This window comes from Heteronotia binoei, chromosome 5 (assembly GCF_032191835.1).
Source record: "Heteronotia binoei isolate CCM8104 ecotype False Entrance Well chromosome 5, APGP_CSIRO_Hbin_v1, whole genome shotgun sequence".
Classification (NCBI taxonomy): domain Eukaryota; kingdom Metazoa; phylum Chordata; class Lepidosauria; order Squamata; family Gekkonidae; genus Heteronotia; species Heteronotia binoei.
This window is the reverse complement of record NC_083227.1, coordinates 38417810-38430554: the sequence shown is the minus strand read 5'-3', so window position 1 is coordinate 38430554 and position 12745 is coordinate 38417810. Positions and strand designations below refer to the sequence as shown.

Sequence of the window (12745 nt, the reverse complement as noted above, 5' to 3'; positions counted from 1 at the left end):
AAGGAGGGTATGAAGTTCCAACCCTGGATCAGCATAGGGGTAGTACATAAACACCTAGTTTCTTTAAATGAAACTAAGTCCTCAGGGCCAGAAGAACTGCATCCAAGGATTCTAAAAGAGCTTGCGGATGTAATTTCTGAGCCTCTGGCTATTATTTTTGAGAATTCTTGGCGAACAGGAGAGGTGCCGGAAGATTGGAGGCAGGTGAATGTTGTCCCCATCTTCAAAAAGGGGAAAAAAGACGATCCGGGTAACTACTGACTCATCAGCTTGACGTCTATACCTGGAAAAGTTTTAGAACAAATCATCAGTCAGTTCTGGAACATTTAGAAAGAATGAATGTGATTACTAAGAGTTAGGAGGGACTGTGGCTCAGTGGTAGAGCATCTGCTTGGGAAGCAGAAGGTCCCAGGTTCAATCCCTGGCATCTCCAAAAAAGGGTCCAGGCAAATAGGTGTGAAAAACCTCAGCTTGAGACCCTGGAGAGCCGCTGCCAGTCTGAGAAGACAATACTGACTTTGATGGACCAAGGGTCTGATTCAGTATAAGGCAGCTTCATATGTTCATATATGTTCAGCATGGTTTTCTCAAGAACAAGTCATGCCAAACTAACCTGATCTCTTTTTTTGAGAAAGTGACTACCTTGCTGAATCGGGAATGCTGTAGATGTTGTTTATCTTGATTTCAGTAAGGCTTTTAATAAGGTTCCACATACTATCCTTGTTGACAAGTTGTAAAATGTGGTCCGGATCCTGTTACCGTTAGGTGGATATGTAACTGGTTGACAGATCACACCCAAAGATTGCTTGTGAATGGTTCCTCATCCTCTTGGAGAGGAGTGACAAGTGGAGTGCCTCAAGGATCTGTCCTGAGACCAACATCTTTATCAATGATTTGGATGAAGGAATAGAGGAAATGCTTATTGAATTTGTCGATGATACTAAATTGGGAGGGGTTGCAAATACAGTAGAAGACAGAAACAGGATGATCTTGACAGGCTGGAAAACTGGGCTAAAACCAATAAAATGAATTTTAACAGGGATAAATGTAAAGTTCTGCATTTCGGTAGGAAAAATCCTATGAATAGTTATAGGATGGGGGAGACTTGTCTTAGCAATAGTATGTGCGAAAAGGATCTATGGCTCTTAGTGGATCATACGCTTAACATGAGTCAACAATGTGATGCAGTGGCTAAAAAGGCAAATGCAATTTTGGGCTATATAGTGTCCAGCTCACGTGATGTGGTAGTGTCACTTTACTCTGCTCTGGTAAGTCCTCACCTGGAGTATTGTGTTCAGTTTTGGGCACCACATTTTAAGAAGGATGTAGACAAGCTGGAATGGGTCCAGAGGAGGGCAACGAAGATGGTGAGGGGTCTGGAGACCAACTCCTATGAGGAAAGGTTGAAGGAGCTGGGAATGTTTAGCCTGGAGAGGAGGCGGCTGAGAGGTGATATGATCACCATCTTCAAGTACTTGAAGGGCTGTCATAGAGAGGATGCTGTGGAATTGTTTTCTGTGGCCCCAGAAGGTAGAACCAGTGGGTTGAAATTAAATCAAGAGTTTCCATCTCAACATTAGGAAGAACTTCCTGACAGTTAGAGCAATTCCTCAGTGGAGCAGGCTTCCTCAGGAGGTGGTGGGCTCTCCTTCCTTGGAGGTTTTTAAACAGAGGCTAGATGGCCATCTGACAGTGATGAAGATCCTGTGAATTTGGGGTAGGTATTTGTGAGTTTCCTACATTGTGCGGGGGGTTGGACTAGATGACTCTGGAGGTTGCTTCTATGATTCTATGATTCCTTCACAGAATTATACAGTTGGAAGGGACCTCCAGGGTCATCTAGTCCAACCCCCTGCACAATGCAGGAAACTCACAAATACCTCCCCCTAAATTCACAGGATCTTCACAGGATCATCTCATGGTAGTCCCAAATCCTGTCGTTAGAGGACAATGCCCATCTGAACAAGAGTGGAAATCTTTCCTTCTGAAGAAAAATTACAGTGGATCTAAGCCATTGCTCTTTCTGTCTACTCGGTTAGTGTTAATTCTGCTTCACACTCTTGTGTCTGGACTACTGCAACCTTACCTCTGCCCTTCTGTTTTTTGCACTTCAGTCTTTTCACCTATATGCATGATTCCCCTCTCCAAAAGATTTACAGGAATTCCTCATAGAGATAAGATTACCTGGAGCCCACATCTGTCATAACCTTTCACAAACATCATTTTGCTGTAGTCTCAGAGAATATTACACTGAGAAATTTCAAATAAGGCAACAACGCTTTTAAATCTATTTTATTTTCTAAGATTTTAGTGAAAAAAGTCAATGAGAACAATTGCAACTCAAAGGGGGGAGGGATCATATGACCATCTTTAAGACTGTCCAGTGCAGAACAAATTTCAGGCTGCCACTGTGAAAAACAAAGAGCAGGCCAAATTTACTCAGTGCAACATCTGAATCCTTGATATGAAACTCCTGGTTCTGGGAGAACAGAAAAGAACATTTATTTCCAAATGGGAAGGTTTGAACATTTTCAAATTATTCTTGTGGGGGGGGGATTTGATAGAATTATCGCAACCATAAAAAGACATTTCTGACCCAATATTATCGTCTTACTTTAGCCCTCTTTATCCCATTAGCCAAGAATCTCAGAGGTCATGGTTCCCACTGGTTAGTCCCAAGCTGGCTAGGAGTTCTATGGAGAAGAAATAACTATATGTCCACAAAGGGCTTTTTTTTTTTTTTTGCAGAAACGCACAGGAATGCAGTTCTGACTGGCTTGGTGTCAGGGGGTGTGGCCTAATATACAAATTAGTTCTTGCTGGGCCTTTTCTACAAAAAATCCCTGTGTGAAACAATGGGGACACCAGGGGATGTGGCCTAATATTCAAATGAGTTTATGCTGGCTTTTTCTACAATAATGTCCTATGTCCACACTTCTTATTGCATCCTGGTAGGTTTGCCTTCGATGCTGTTAACAAACAGAAAAGTTACCCACTCCCTCTCAGAATACTTGCACTCCATTTAATGAAGCCAGCAGGAAATACTTCTTTATGAATGTCTCCTGACGAGTTCATCGTTTCACGAATGTTTTGTGCACCAATAGTATAAGCTGTTTTTAAAAAGTATTTTTAAGAGATAAGTTTTGCCATGAAAACCAGAAATGTTCAGAGGTAGTATGTCTACTAAACAAAGCTACACCCTTCTAAGCTTATTCCTTCAGTGGACCTTAGAAGGGTGTAACTATGCATAGAATTGCAGTTTTAGTCACAGACCAACTGAACCAGGCATTCCTGAGGCATAACAAAATCAGCTGATTTTGGCTGATCTTTTGGGTTTAAAACTGTAGGGTGTATTTGTGTGTGTGTCTCTCACTATATATTGGAAGCCAAGCAGGGTATTGGGATATTTGGTTGATATAGCAGATATAGTAGAGTTTTGCCCAGTCACAGAAGTGTGATACTGAGTGCAGAAAACAATTCTCCCAAGTAGTATATTGTAAAAAAGGTAAATTTACATTTATTCAAGTAGATGCAGTTCACATTCAAGTTAACGTTAAAAGGAGAAAGAGAACACTAATCTAAAGAGTACTTTCCCTATCACAAATGGCCAGCTTGTCTGGCATCATGGGTGTGGGAGTACGAGGGCATTGTGTCCACAGGAGAGCCCTGCATAAACTAATGTCTCTTGCCTTGAAAACCGCACAGCATCGCCTTAAGTCAGCTGTGACTTGATGGCACTTTCTACTTCTGCAAGATCATCTTACATGTGTCTCAGTGCTGCCACCTAGGGGAAATTTTAAAAACTAAATAGCACTTAGGCCTGAGAACTTTGGCCTGTGCCTTTAACAGGTACAGAGGAAAAATCAGCTCTTCTCATCATTGCTCTTCTGAGTAGGAAAACCTACTAAATTTCATAAGACACAGCTCTTCTCATCACTGCTCTTCTGAGTAGGAAAACGTACAAAATTTCAGCTCTTGGGGCAGTTGTTGAATGCACAAGGGCCCACCAGGCAGGGGAGGGGGGACATTGGCACCCTTAGCAGCAGCTCAGCATGATGATTTGACCCTGGAGGCAAAGTCTTAACATAACGCAGAAAGAAAACCAACAAGAAAAAAATCCTGAGAGGGAATGAGAGGCTGCTGTTATAAGAAAGCATAATTGCTTTTGTTGTAATCAATCTTTCTTCTTTCCTGGGTTCGTTCCTGGAAGTTCAGGGAGGTGCGGTCACCATTTTTCTGTGCATGGCTGGATTCTGGAAGGGACTGGGACATCTGGTGGCTGTTATTCCCTGGGTGGCTGGAATCCGGGAAGTTATGAGGCATCCATGTGCCACCATTTCCTTCCAAGTTGTAATTCCTTAGCATAAAATGACTGTTGTAAATGTTGTAAGATGTAGGGCTGGATAATGCAGACTTCAGGTAGTAGACAAGCTGCAAGAGACAGCAATGCAAAGAAAGGAAAGTGAGGCAGAGGGGAAACTGGAACGGGAAAACCGTATAACTAAGCCAGAACATCCCATTATTTTGCAATCTCATGTTAGGGTTGCCAAGTCCAATTCAAGAAATATCTGGGGACTTTGGGGGTGAAGCCTCGGTTTGGAGGCCCTCCCCCCGCTTCAGGGTTGTCAGAAAGCATGGGGAGGGGAGGTAAATGTCTGCTGGGAACTCTATTATTCCCTATGGAGATTTATTCCCATAGAAAATCATGGAGAATTGATCTGCGGGTAACTGGGGCTCTGGGGGGGCCTGTTTTTTTGGGTAAAGGCACCAAATTTTCAGTATAGTATCTAGTGCCTCTCCCCAAAATACCCCCCAAATTTCAAAAAGATTGGACCAGGGAGTTCAATTCTATGAGCCCCAAAAGAAGGTGCCCCTATCCTTCATTATTTCCTATGGAAGGAAGGAATTGAAAAGGTGTGCCGTCCCTTTAAATGTGATGGTCAGAACTCCCTTTGAAGTTCAATTATGCTTGTCACAGCCTTGGCTCCACCCATAACGTCTCCTGGCTCCACCCCCAAACTCCCCAGATATTTCTTGAATTGGACTTGGCAACCCTATGTTCCTCACAGGGCTTTTTGGCAGAAAAAGCCTAGCAGAAACTTATTTGCATATTAGGCCACACCCCCTGGTGCCAAGCTAGTCGGAACTGCGTTCCTGTGCATTCCTGCTCAATAAAAGCCCTGGTTGTAACCAGCCATAGTTGTAACTACTTCATAAAAAAGTAAGAATTGTCCTGCTATATCAAGTCAAGGTTCCATCTTGTCCAGCATTCTGCTTCTAACCATGGCTCACCAGACATAAATTTCATAAGCAGGACATGATGTAACAACAACATCCTGTATCAGAGATGCACTTCCTGGCACCATGGCTTCTCAAACTTAACATCTGAAGTATATAGAGACCCATAAATTTCACTCCTTTCTCCCTTCCACTCATTGTAAGCAGTAAATCCCCTTCCCTCAAACTAGGAATTAGGTGTTTCTCTTGGGGCAACACTACGGAGTAAGAGGCATGATCAAAACTGTTTGTGTCCCTGACTCTTTAGACTGCTTGTGAATGCTACATAAGAGAATGCTTCTCTGCACAGAAAAGATTTCTGAAAGAATAAACACATCTGAAGGATGGACTTCTCCCATACTATTCAGCCCACCAGTCTTCATCTCAAGTCCTGCGCCCTGTGTTCCTGCCTTCGGAGGTGAAGCAGATGGTGACTAGAGACAGGGCACTTTCTGTGGTGGCGCCTCACCTTTAGGAATGCCATCCCCCTGGAGGCTCATCTGGTGACTACTCTACTTTCTTTTAGACTCCAGGCCAAAACATATCTCTTTACTCAAGCATTTAATGGTGTGTGTATGTGTGTGTGTGTTATATCAGCTTTTTAATAGTCTTTTATTTTATGGACCTTTTCTTAATGCTGCTTGTCTATAATGGCTTATGTTTAAATACTGTTGTTTTTCTGTGTAAGCCACCTTGAGCAGAACTCCAAGGAGGCAGCACAGAAATATTCTAAATGAATAAAATAACAGAAGAAATTTGAGTTTATTCCCCACTAAGCTAGTTTTCTATATAGAGGGATCTTTAAAATGAGGAGGGATATGGTTTCCCATGGTCCAGCAAGAGAACAAGCAGACACCACTACTGGCCCTGAGGTAACTGGCACCCCTCATCCAACCAGCAGACTAATGGGTGCCAACACTGATGCTGAAGCAGCTGGCGATTAAGCCACCCACCCCTTCAATCTAAAGCAGTACATTTGTAGAGCGGTATTCACTATCACTACATGTTCTGTTCTTTGAGCAGACTGGCCTCTAATGGCTGGAGAGGGAAAATCTAGTACCCAGTCAGAGAGCAAGCAGTCCTAGGAGTCAATGATACCACAGACACATGATGGGAAAACATGCTCCACTGGCTATCTCATCAGTGGGGGTCACAAAGGTTCCCTACACAGTATGTCCATCACCTGTATCACTGTCCCACCCACTCTCCACTATCTGCTGATGATGGCCGTTAATTCTTACCAAGCCGCCAAGGAAACTCAGGACAAGGAAACCCAACACAGAGGCGAGACTGAGAAGCATAATGGTTGAGTATTCAAATCCATTTTCTGCAGGGATGAAGAAAAAGAGAATAAATGCTTCTTTGAATTAATAAGATTTCCCCAGTGCCAGGGCTATTGATGACTGTAAAGCGAGTTCTTTGTTTGATTATGTTACCATTCCGTAGGGCCTATATGACGGAGCTGTTTTGCCAGGCCTTGAGACAAATGGAAGTCCTCTCCTCTTATTGTCCAAACCATCCACTGCCTCCCCCCCCCCCAATGACATACCACTTGAACTATTATACTCAGGCTGATAACTCTGTTTAATCTGCAAAATGTGCCCGTCCCACCTGCGTTACATTTTTATTGTGTTATGTGGTGTTGTTTAATAGTAGAGTATTAATTGTATTGTTGTATTTTAACTGTTTTATGCCTAAAACCTGCCCTGAGCCCACATGGGGGAGGGCAGAATATAAATCCGCTAAGTAAAGAAATAAAATAAATAATATATGCCCCTTATTCAAGGCCAGGACAGTATATTTCCTGAAAATCCTTAGAAAGGGAATTCTGTTTTTCAATAGTAGTCAAAATGTCAGCTACGTGATTTAGTAATGGCTCTAAAATAAAAGAGGTGATTGTGATCCTATTTCATAGGATTATTGATTACTCTTTTTTTAAATCATTGATTGCTTTCTGCAGGATACATTGAGCCATGAAACGCAGGATGAATACAAGATTCAACTAAACAATACAAGATTTGATTAAAGAGTTTTTGAAAATGTTAGGAAGAACTTCCTGACAGTTATGGCAGTTAGTGAAATAGGCTTCCTCAGGAGGTGGTGGGCTCTCCTTCCTTGGAGGTTTTTAAACAGAGCCTAGTAGCCGGCTCGAGGTTGACTCAGCCTGCCATCCTTCCGAGGTCGGTAAAATGAGGACCCAGCCTGCTGGGGGGAAAGTGTAGATGACTGGGGAAGGCAATGGCAAATCACCTCGTAAAAAAGTCTGCCATGAAAACATTGTGAAAGCAATGTCACTCCATAGTCGGAAACGACTGGTGCTTGCACAGGGGACTACCTTTACCTTTAGATGGCCATCTGACAGCAAGGCTGATTCTGTGCAAATCATGAGAAGGAGGGCACGGAAAGGTACTTGTGAATGTCCTGCATTGTGCAGGGGGTTGGATTAGATGACCCTGGAAGTTCCTCCCAAATCTATGATTCTAAAATGTGTGATAATATTCATAGACCTAGTTGATCAAGTATTTCTCTATGTTTAGTTATGGAAAAAAAGAATGCTAATGTATTTCAAAGATATAGAAGATAACCTTACTTGTACTGGATGTCAGTGGAGTAGTAGTGATGGTCAGACTGGAGGTGCTTGTTATATCTGAGCTGTTAGTGCTATCTGGTGTAGATGTTGGATTCGATGTGCTTGTTACCTCTGAGAAAGTGGGACTTTCCAGGGTAGTGGTCAGATTAGAGGTGCCTGTTACCTCTGAGCCAGTGGTCCTTTCCTGTGTAGTCCTCAGAGTGGAGGTGGTGCTTTCAGTAGTGGTCAGATTGGTGGTAGTTGTTCGATGTGAGTCACTGGTGGTTTCTTGTATAATAGTTGGACTGGAGCTGCTTGTTACAGCTGAGTCAGTGGTGCTTTCTGGCATAGTGTTCAGATTGGAGGTGCTTGTTACTCCTGAGTCGGTGGTGCTTTTTGGTATAGTGGTCGAACTGGAAGTGCTTGTTACCAGTGAGATGGCAGTGCTTTCTGGCATAGTGTTTGGGGAGATGCTTATTACTGCTGAGCCAGTGCTGCTTTCTGAACCAGTTCTCAGATTAGAGGTGGCTATTGCATCTGATTCTATGGTGCTTTCTGTTGAAGGGGTATGAATGGAGGTGCTTTTTACCCCTGTGGTGTTCTCTGGTACAGTGGTCAGACTGGACGTGATTGTCACCACTGAGACGGTGGTGCCTTCTGGTTTAGTGTTTGGATTAGAGGAGCTCGTTACCCCTGAGTCAGTGGTGCTTTCCAGCGTACTGGTCAGTCTGGAATTGCTTGTTAACACTGAAACAGTGGTGCCTTCTGGTGCAGTATCCAGATTGGAGGTGTTTGTTATCCCTGAGTCGGTGGAGCTATCTGGTGTAGTGGTCAGACTGGAAGTGCTTCTTACCACTGAGACGGTGATGTTTTTTGACATAGAGTTCGGATTAGATGTGCTTGTTACCCATGAGTTGGTGGTGCCTTCTGGTGTTCTGATCAGATTGGAGGTGCTTGTTATCCCTGAGTCGGTGGTGTTTTCTGGTGCAGTGGTCAGACTGGAAGGGCTTGTTACCACTGAAACAGTGGTGCCTTCTGGTGTAGTGTTTGGATTAGAGGTGTCTCTTACACCTGAGTTGGTGGGGTTTTCTAGTGTCGAGTTCAGACTAGAAGAGTCTGTTACCACAGAGACAGCGGTGCTTTCTGGCGTAGTGTTCAGATTGGAGGTGCTTGTTATCCCTGAGTTGGTGGTGCTTTCTGGTGCAGCGGTCAGACTGGAAGTACTTGTTAACAATGAGACGGTGGTGCCTTCTGGTGTATTGTTCAGATTAGAAGTGCTAGTTACCCCTGAGTCAGTAAAGCTTTCTGGTGTAGTGGTCAGACTGGAAGTGCTTGTTACTACTGAGACGGTGGTGCCTTCCGGCGTAGTGTTGGGATTGGAGGTGCTTGTTATCCCTGAGTCGGTGGTGCTTTCATCTGTACTAGTCAGACTGGAAGTACTTGTTAACACTGAGGTGGTAGTGCCTTCTGGTGTAGTGTTCAGATTAGAGGAACTTGTTACCCCTGCATCAGTGGTGCTTTCTGGTGTAGTGGTCAGACTGGAAGTACTTGTTACCACGGAGACGGTTGTGCTTTCTGGCGTAGTGTTTGGTTTGGAGGTGCTTGTTACCCCTGAGTCGGTGGTGCTTTCTGGTGTAGTGTTGGGATTGGAGGTGCTTGTTATCCCTGAGTCAGTGGTGCTTTCTGGAGTAGTGGTCAGACTGGAAGTACTTGTTACCACTGAGACGGTGGTGCTTTCTGGCGTAGTGTTTGGATTGGAGGTGCCTGTTATCCCTGAGTCGGTGGTGCTTTCCAGTGTAGTGGTCAGACTGGAAGGGCTTGTTACCACTGAGACGGTGGTGCCTTCTGGTGTAGTGTTCGGATTGGAGGTGCCTGTTATCCCTGAGCCGGTGGTGCTTTCTGGTGTAGTGGTCAGACTGGAAGTACTTGTTACCACTGAGACGGTGGTGCCTTCTGGTGTAGTGTTCGGATTGGAGGTGCTTGTTATCCCTGAGTCGGTGGTGCTCTCCGGTGTAGTGGTCAGATTGGAAGGGCTTGTTACCACTGAGAAAGTGGTGCTTTCTAGCATAGTGCTTGGATTGGAGGTTCCTGTTATCCCTGAGTCGGTGGTGCTTTCTGGTGTAGTGTTCGGATTGGAGGTGCCTGTTATCCCTGAGTCTGTGGTGCTTTCCGGTGTAGTGGTCAGACTGGAAGGGCTTGTTACCACTGAGAAAGTGGTGCTTTCTAGCATAGTGCTCGGATTGGAGGTTCCTGTTACCCCTGAGTCAGTGGTGCTTTCTGGTGTAGTGGTCAGACTGGAAGTACTTGTTACCACTGAGACGGTTGTGCTTTCTGGCGTAGTGTTGGGATTGGAGGTGCCTGTTATCCCTGAGTCGGTGGTGCTTTCTGGTGTAGTGTTCGGATTGGAGGTGCCTGTTATCCCTGAGTCTGTGGTGCTTTCCGGTGTAGTGGTCAGACTGGAAGTACTTGTTACCACTGAGACGGTGGTGCCTTCTGGTGTAGTGTTCGGATTGGAGGTGCTTGTTATCCCTGAGTCGGTGGTGCTTTCCGGTGTAGTGGTCAGACTGGAAGGGCTTGTTACCACTGAGAAAGTGGTGCTTTCTAGCATAGTGCTCGGATTGGAGGTTCCTGTTACCCCTGAGTCAGTGGTGCTTTCTGGTGTAGTGGTCAGACTGGAAGTACTTGTTACCACTGAGACGGTGGTGCTTTCTGGCGTAGTGTTGGGTTTGGAGGTGCCTGTTATCCCTGAGTCGGTGGTGCTTTCTGGTGTAGTGTTCGGATTGGAGGTGCCTGTTATCCCTGAATCGGTGGTGCTTTCCGGTGTAGTGGTCAGACTGGAAGTTCTTGTTACCACTGAGACGGTGGTGCCTTCTGGTGTAGTGTTCGGATTGGAGGTGCTTGTTATCCCTGAGTCGGTGGTGCTTTCCGGTGTAGTGGTCAGACTGGAAGGGCTTGTTACCACTGAGAAAGTGGTGCTTTCTAGCATAGTGCTCGGATTGGAGGTTCCTGTTACCCCTGAGTCAGTGGTGCTTTCTGGTGTAGTGGTCAGACTGGAAGTACTTGTTACCACTGAGACAGTGGTGCCTTCTGGTGTAGTGTTCGGATTGGAGGTGCCTGTTATCCCTGAGTCGGTGGTGCTTTCCGGTGTAGTGGTTAGAGTGGAAGGGCTTGTTACCACTGAGAAAGTGGTGCTTTCTAGCATAGTGCTCGGATTGGAGGTTCCTGTTACCCCTGAGTCAGTGGTGCTTTCTGGTGTAGTGGTCAGACTGGAAGTACTTGTTAACACTGAGGTGGTAGTGCCTTCTGGCGTAGTGTTTGGTTTGGAGGTGCTTGTTACCCCTGAGTCGGTGGTGCTTCCTGGTGTAGTGTTGGGATTGGAGGTACTTGTTATCTCTGAGTCGGTGGTGCTTTCTGATGTAGTGGTCATACTGGAAGTAGTTGTTACCATTGAGATGGTGGTGCCTTCTGGTGTAGTGTTGGGATTGGAGGTGCTTGTTATCCCTGAGTCAGTGGTGCTTTCTGGAGTAGTGGTCAGACTGGAAGGGCTTGTTACCACTGAGAAAGTGGTGCTTTCTAGCATAGTGCTCGGATTGGAGGTTCCTGTTACCCCTGAGTCAGTGGTGCTTTCTGGTGTAGCGGTCAGACTGGAAGTACTTGTTACCACTGAGACGGTTGTGCTTTCTGGCGTAATGTTGGGATTGGAGGTGCCTGTTATCCCTGAGTCGGTGGTGCTTTCTGGTGTAGTGTTCGGATTGGAGGTGCCTGTTATCCCTGAATCTGTGGTGCTTTCCGGTGTAGTGGTCAGACTGGAAGTACTTGTTACCACTGAGACGGTGGTGCTTTCCGGCGTAGTGTTGGGATTGGAGGTGCCTGTTATCCCTGAGTCGGTGGTGCTTTCTGGTGTAGTGTTGGGATTGGAGGTGCCTGTTATCCCTGAGTTGGTGGTGCTTTCTGGTGTAGTGTTGGGATTGGAGGTGCCTGTTATCCCTGAGTCGGTGGTGCTTTCTGGTGTAGTGTTGGGATTGGAGGTGCCTGTTATCCCTGAGTCGGTGGTGCTTTCCGGTGTAGTGGTCAGACTGGAAGTACTTGTTACCACTGAGACGGTGGTGCCTTCTGGTGTAGTGTTTGGATTGGAGGTGCTTGTTATCCCTGAGTCGGTGGTGCTTTCCGGTGTAGTGGTCAGACTGGAAGTACTTGTTACCACTGAGACGGTGGTGCTTTCCGGCGTAGTGTTGGGATTGGAAGTGCCTGTTATCCCTGAATCTGTGGTGCTTTCCGGTGTAGTGGTCAGACTGGAAGTACTTGTTACCACTGAGACGGTGGTGCTTTCCGGCGTAGTGTTGGGATTGGAGGTGCCTGTTATCCCTGAGTCGGTGGTGCTTTCCGGTGTAGTGGTCAGACTGGAAGGGCTTGTTACCACTGAGAAAGTGGTGCTTTCTAGCATAGTGCTCGGATTGGAGGTTCCTGTTACCCCTGAGTCAGTGGTGCTTTCTGGTGTAGTGGTCAGACTAGAAGTACTTGTTACCACTGAGACGGTGGTGCTTTCTGGCATAGTGTTCGGATTGGAGGTGCCTGTTATCCCTGAGTCGGTGGTGCTTTCTGACTTAGTGGTCAGACTGGAAGGGCTTGTTATCACTGAGTCGGTGGCGCTTTCTTGTTTAGTGGTTTGACTGGAAAAGCTTGTTACCACTGAGACAGTGGTGCTTTCTGGCGTAGTGTTGGTATTGGAGGTGCTTGTTACCACTGAGAAGAAGAACAAGTGAAAAAATATGTGAATGAACTGGTACAAAACTTTAAAGAACTGATGTCTATGTGTCAATGGGAATGACAAGAAAAAGATATCAACCCCAAAGGACATTGAGAAAGCAAATAAAAACTACAAATGCTGGAAATGTCAAT

The 12745-nt window shown here is 45.5% G+C and overlaps 1 protein-coding gene across 1 annotated transcript in view; it reads right to left on the bottom strand.

Annotated features, from left to right (window-relative positions):
• Positions 1 to 4143: 4143 nt before the first annotated feature.
• LOC132571963 (mucin-3B-like) overlaps positions 4144 to 12745 on the bottom strand; it is a 64007-nt gene continuing 55405 nt past the window's right edge. Inside the window, exons 12-14 of the mRNA XM_060238756.1 lie at positions 7868 to 12589; positions 6519 to 6604; positions 4144 to 4431 (exon numbers count right to left, since the gene is read on the bottom strand). Coding sequence (XP_060094739.1) covers positions 4144 to 4431; positions 6519 to 6604; positions 7868 to 12589 — 5096 coding nt within the window. The remainder of the gene's footprint in view (positions 4432 to 6518; positions 6605 to 7867; positions 12590 to 12745) is intronic.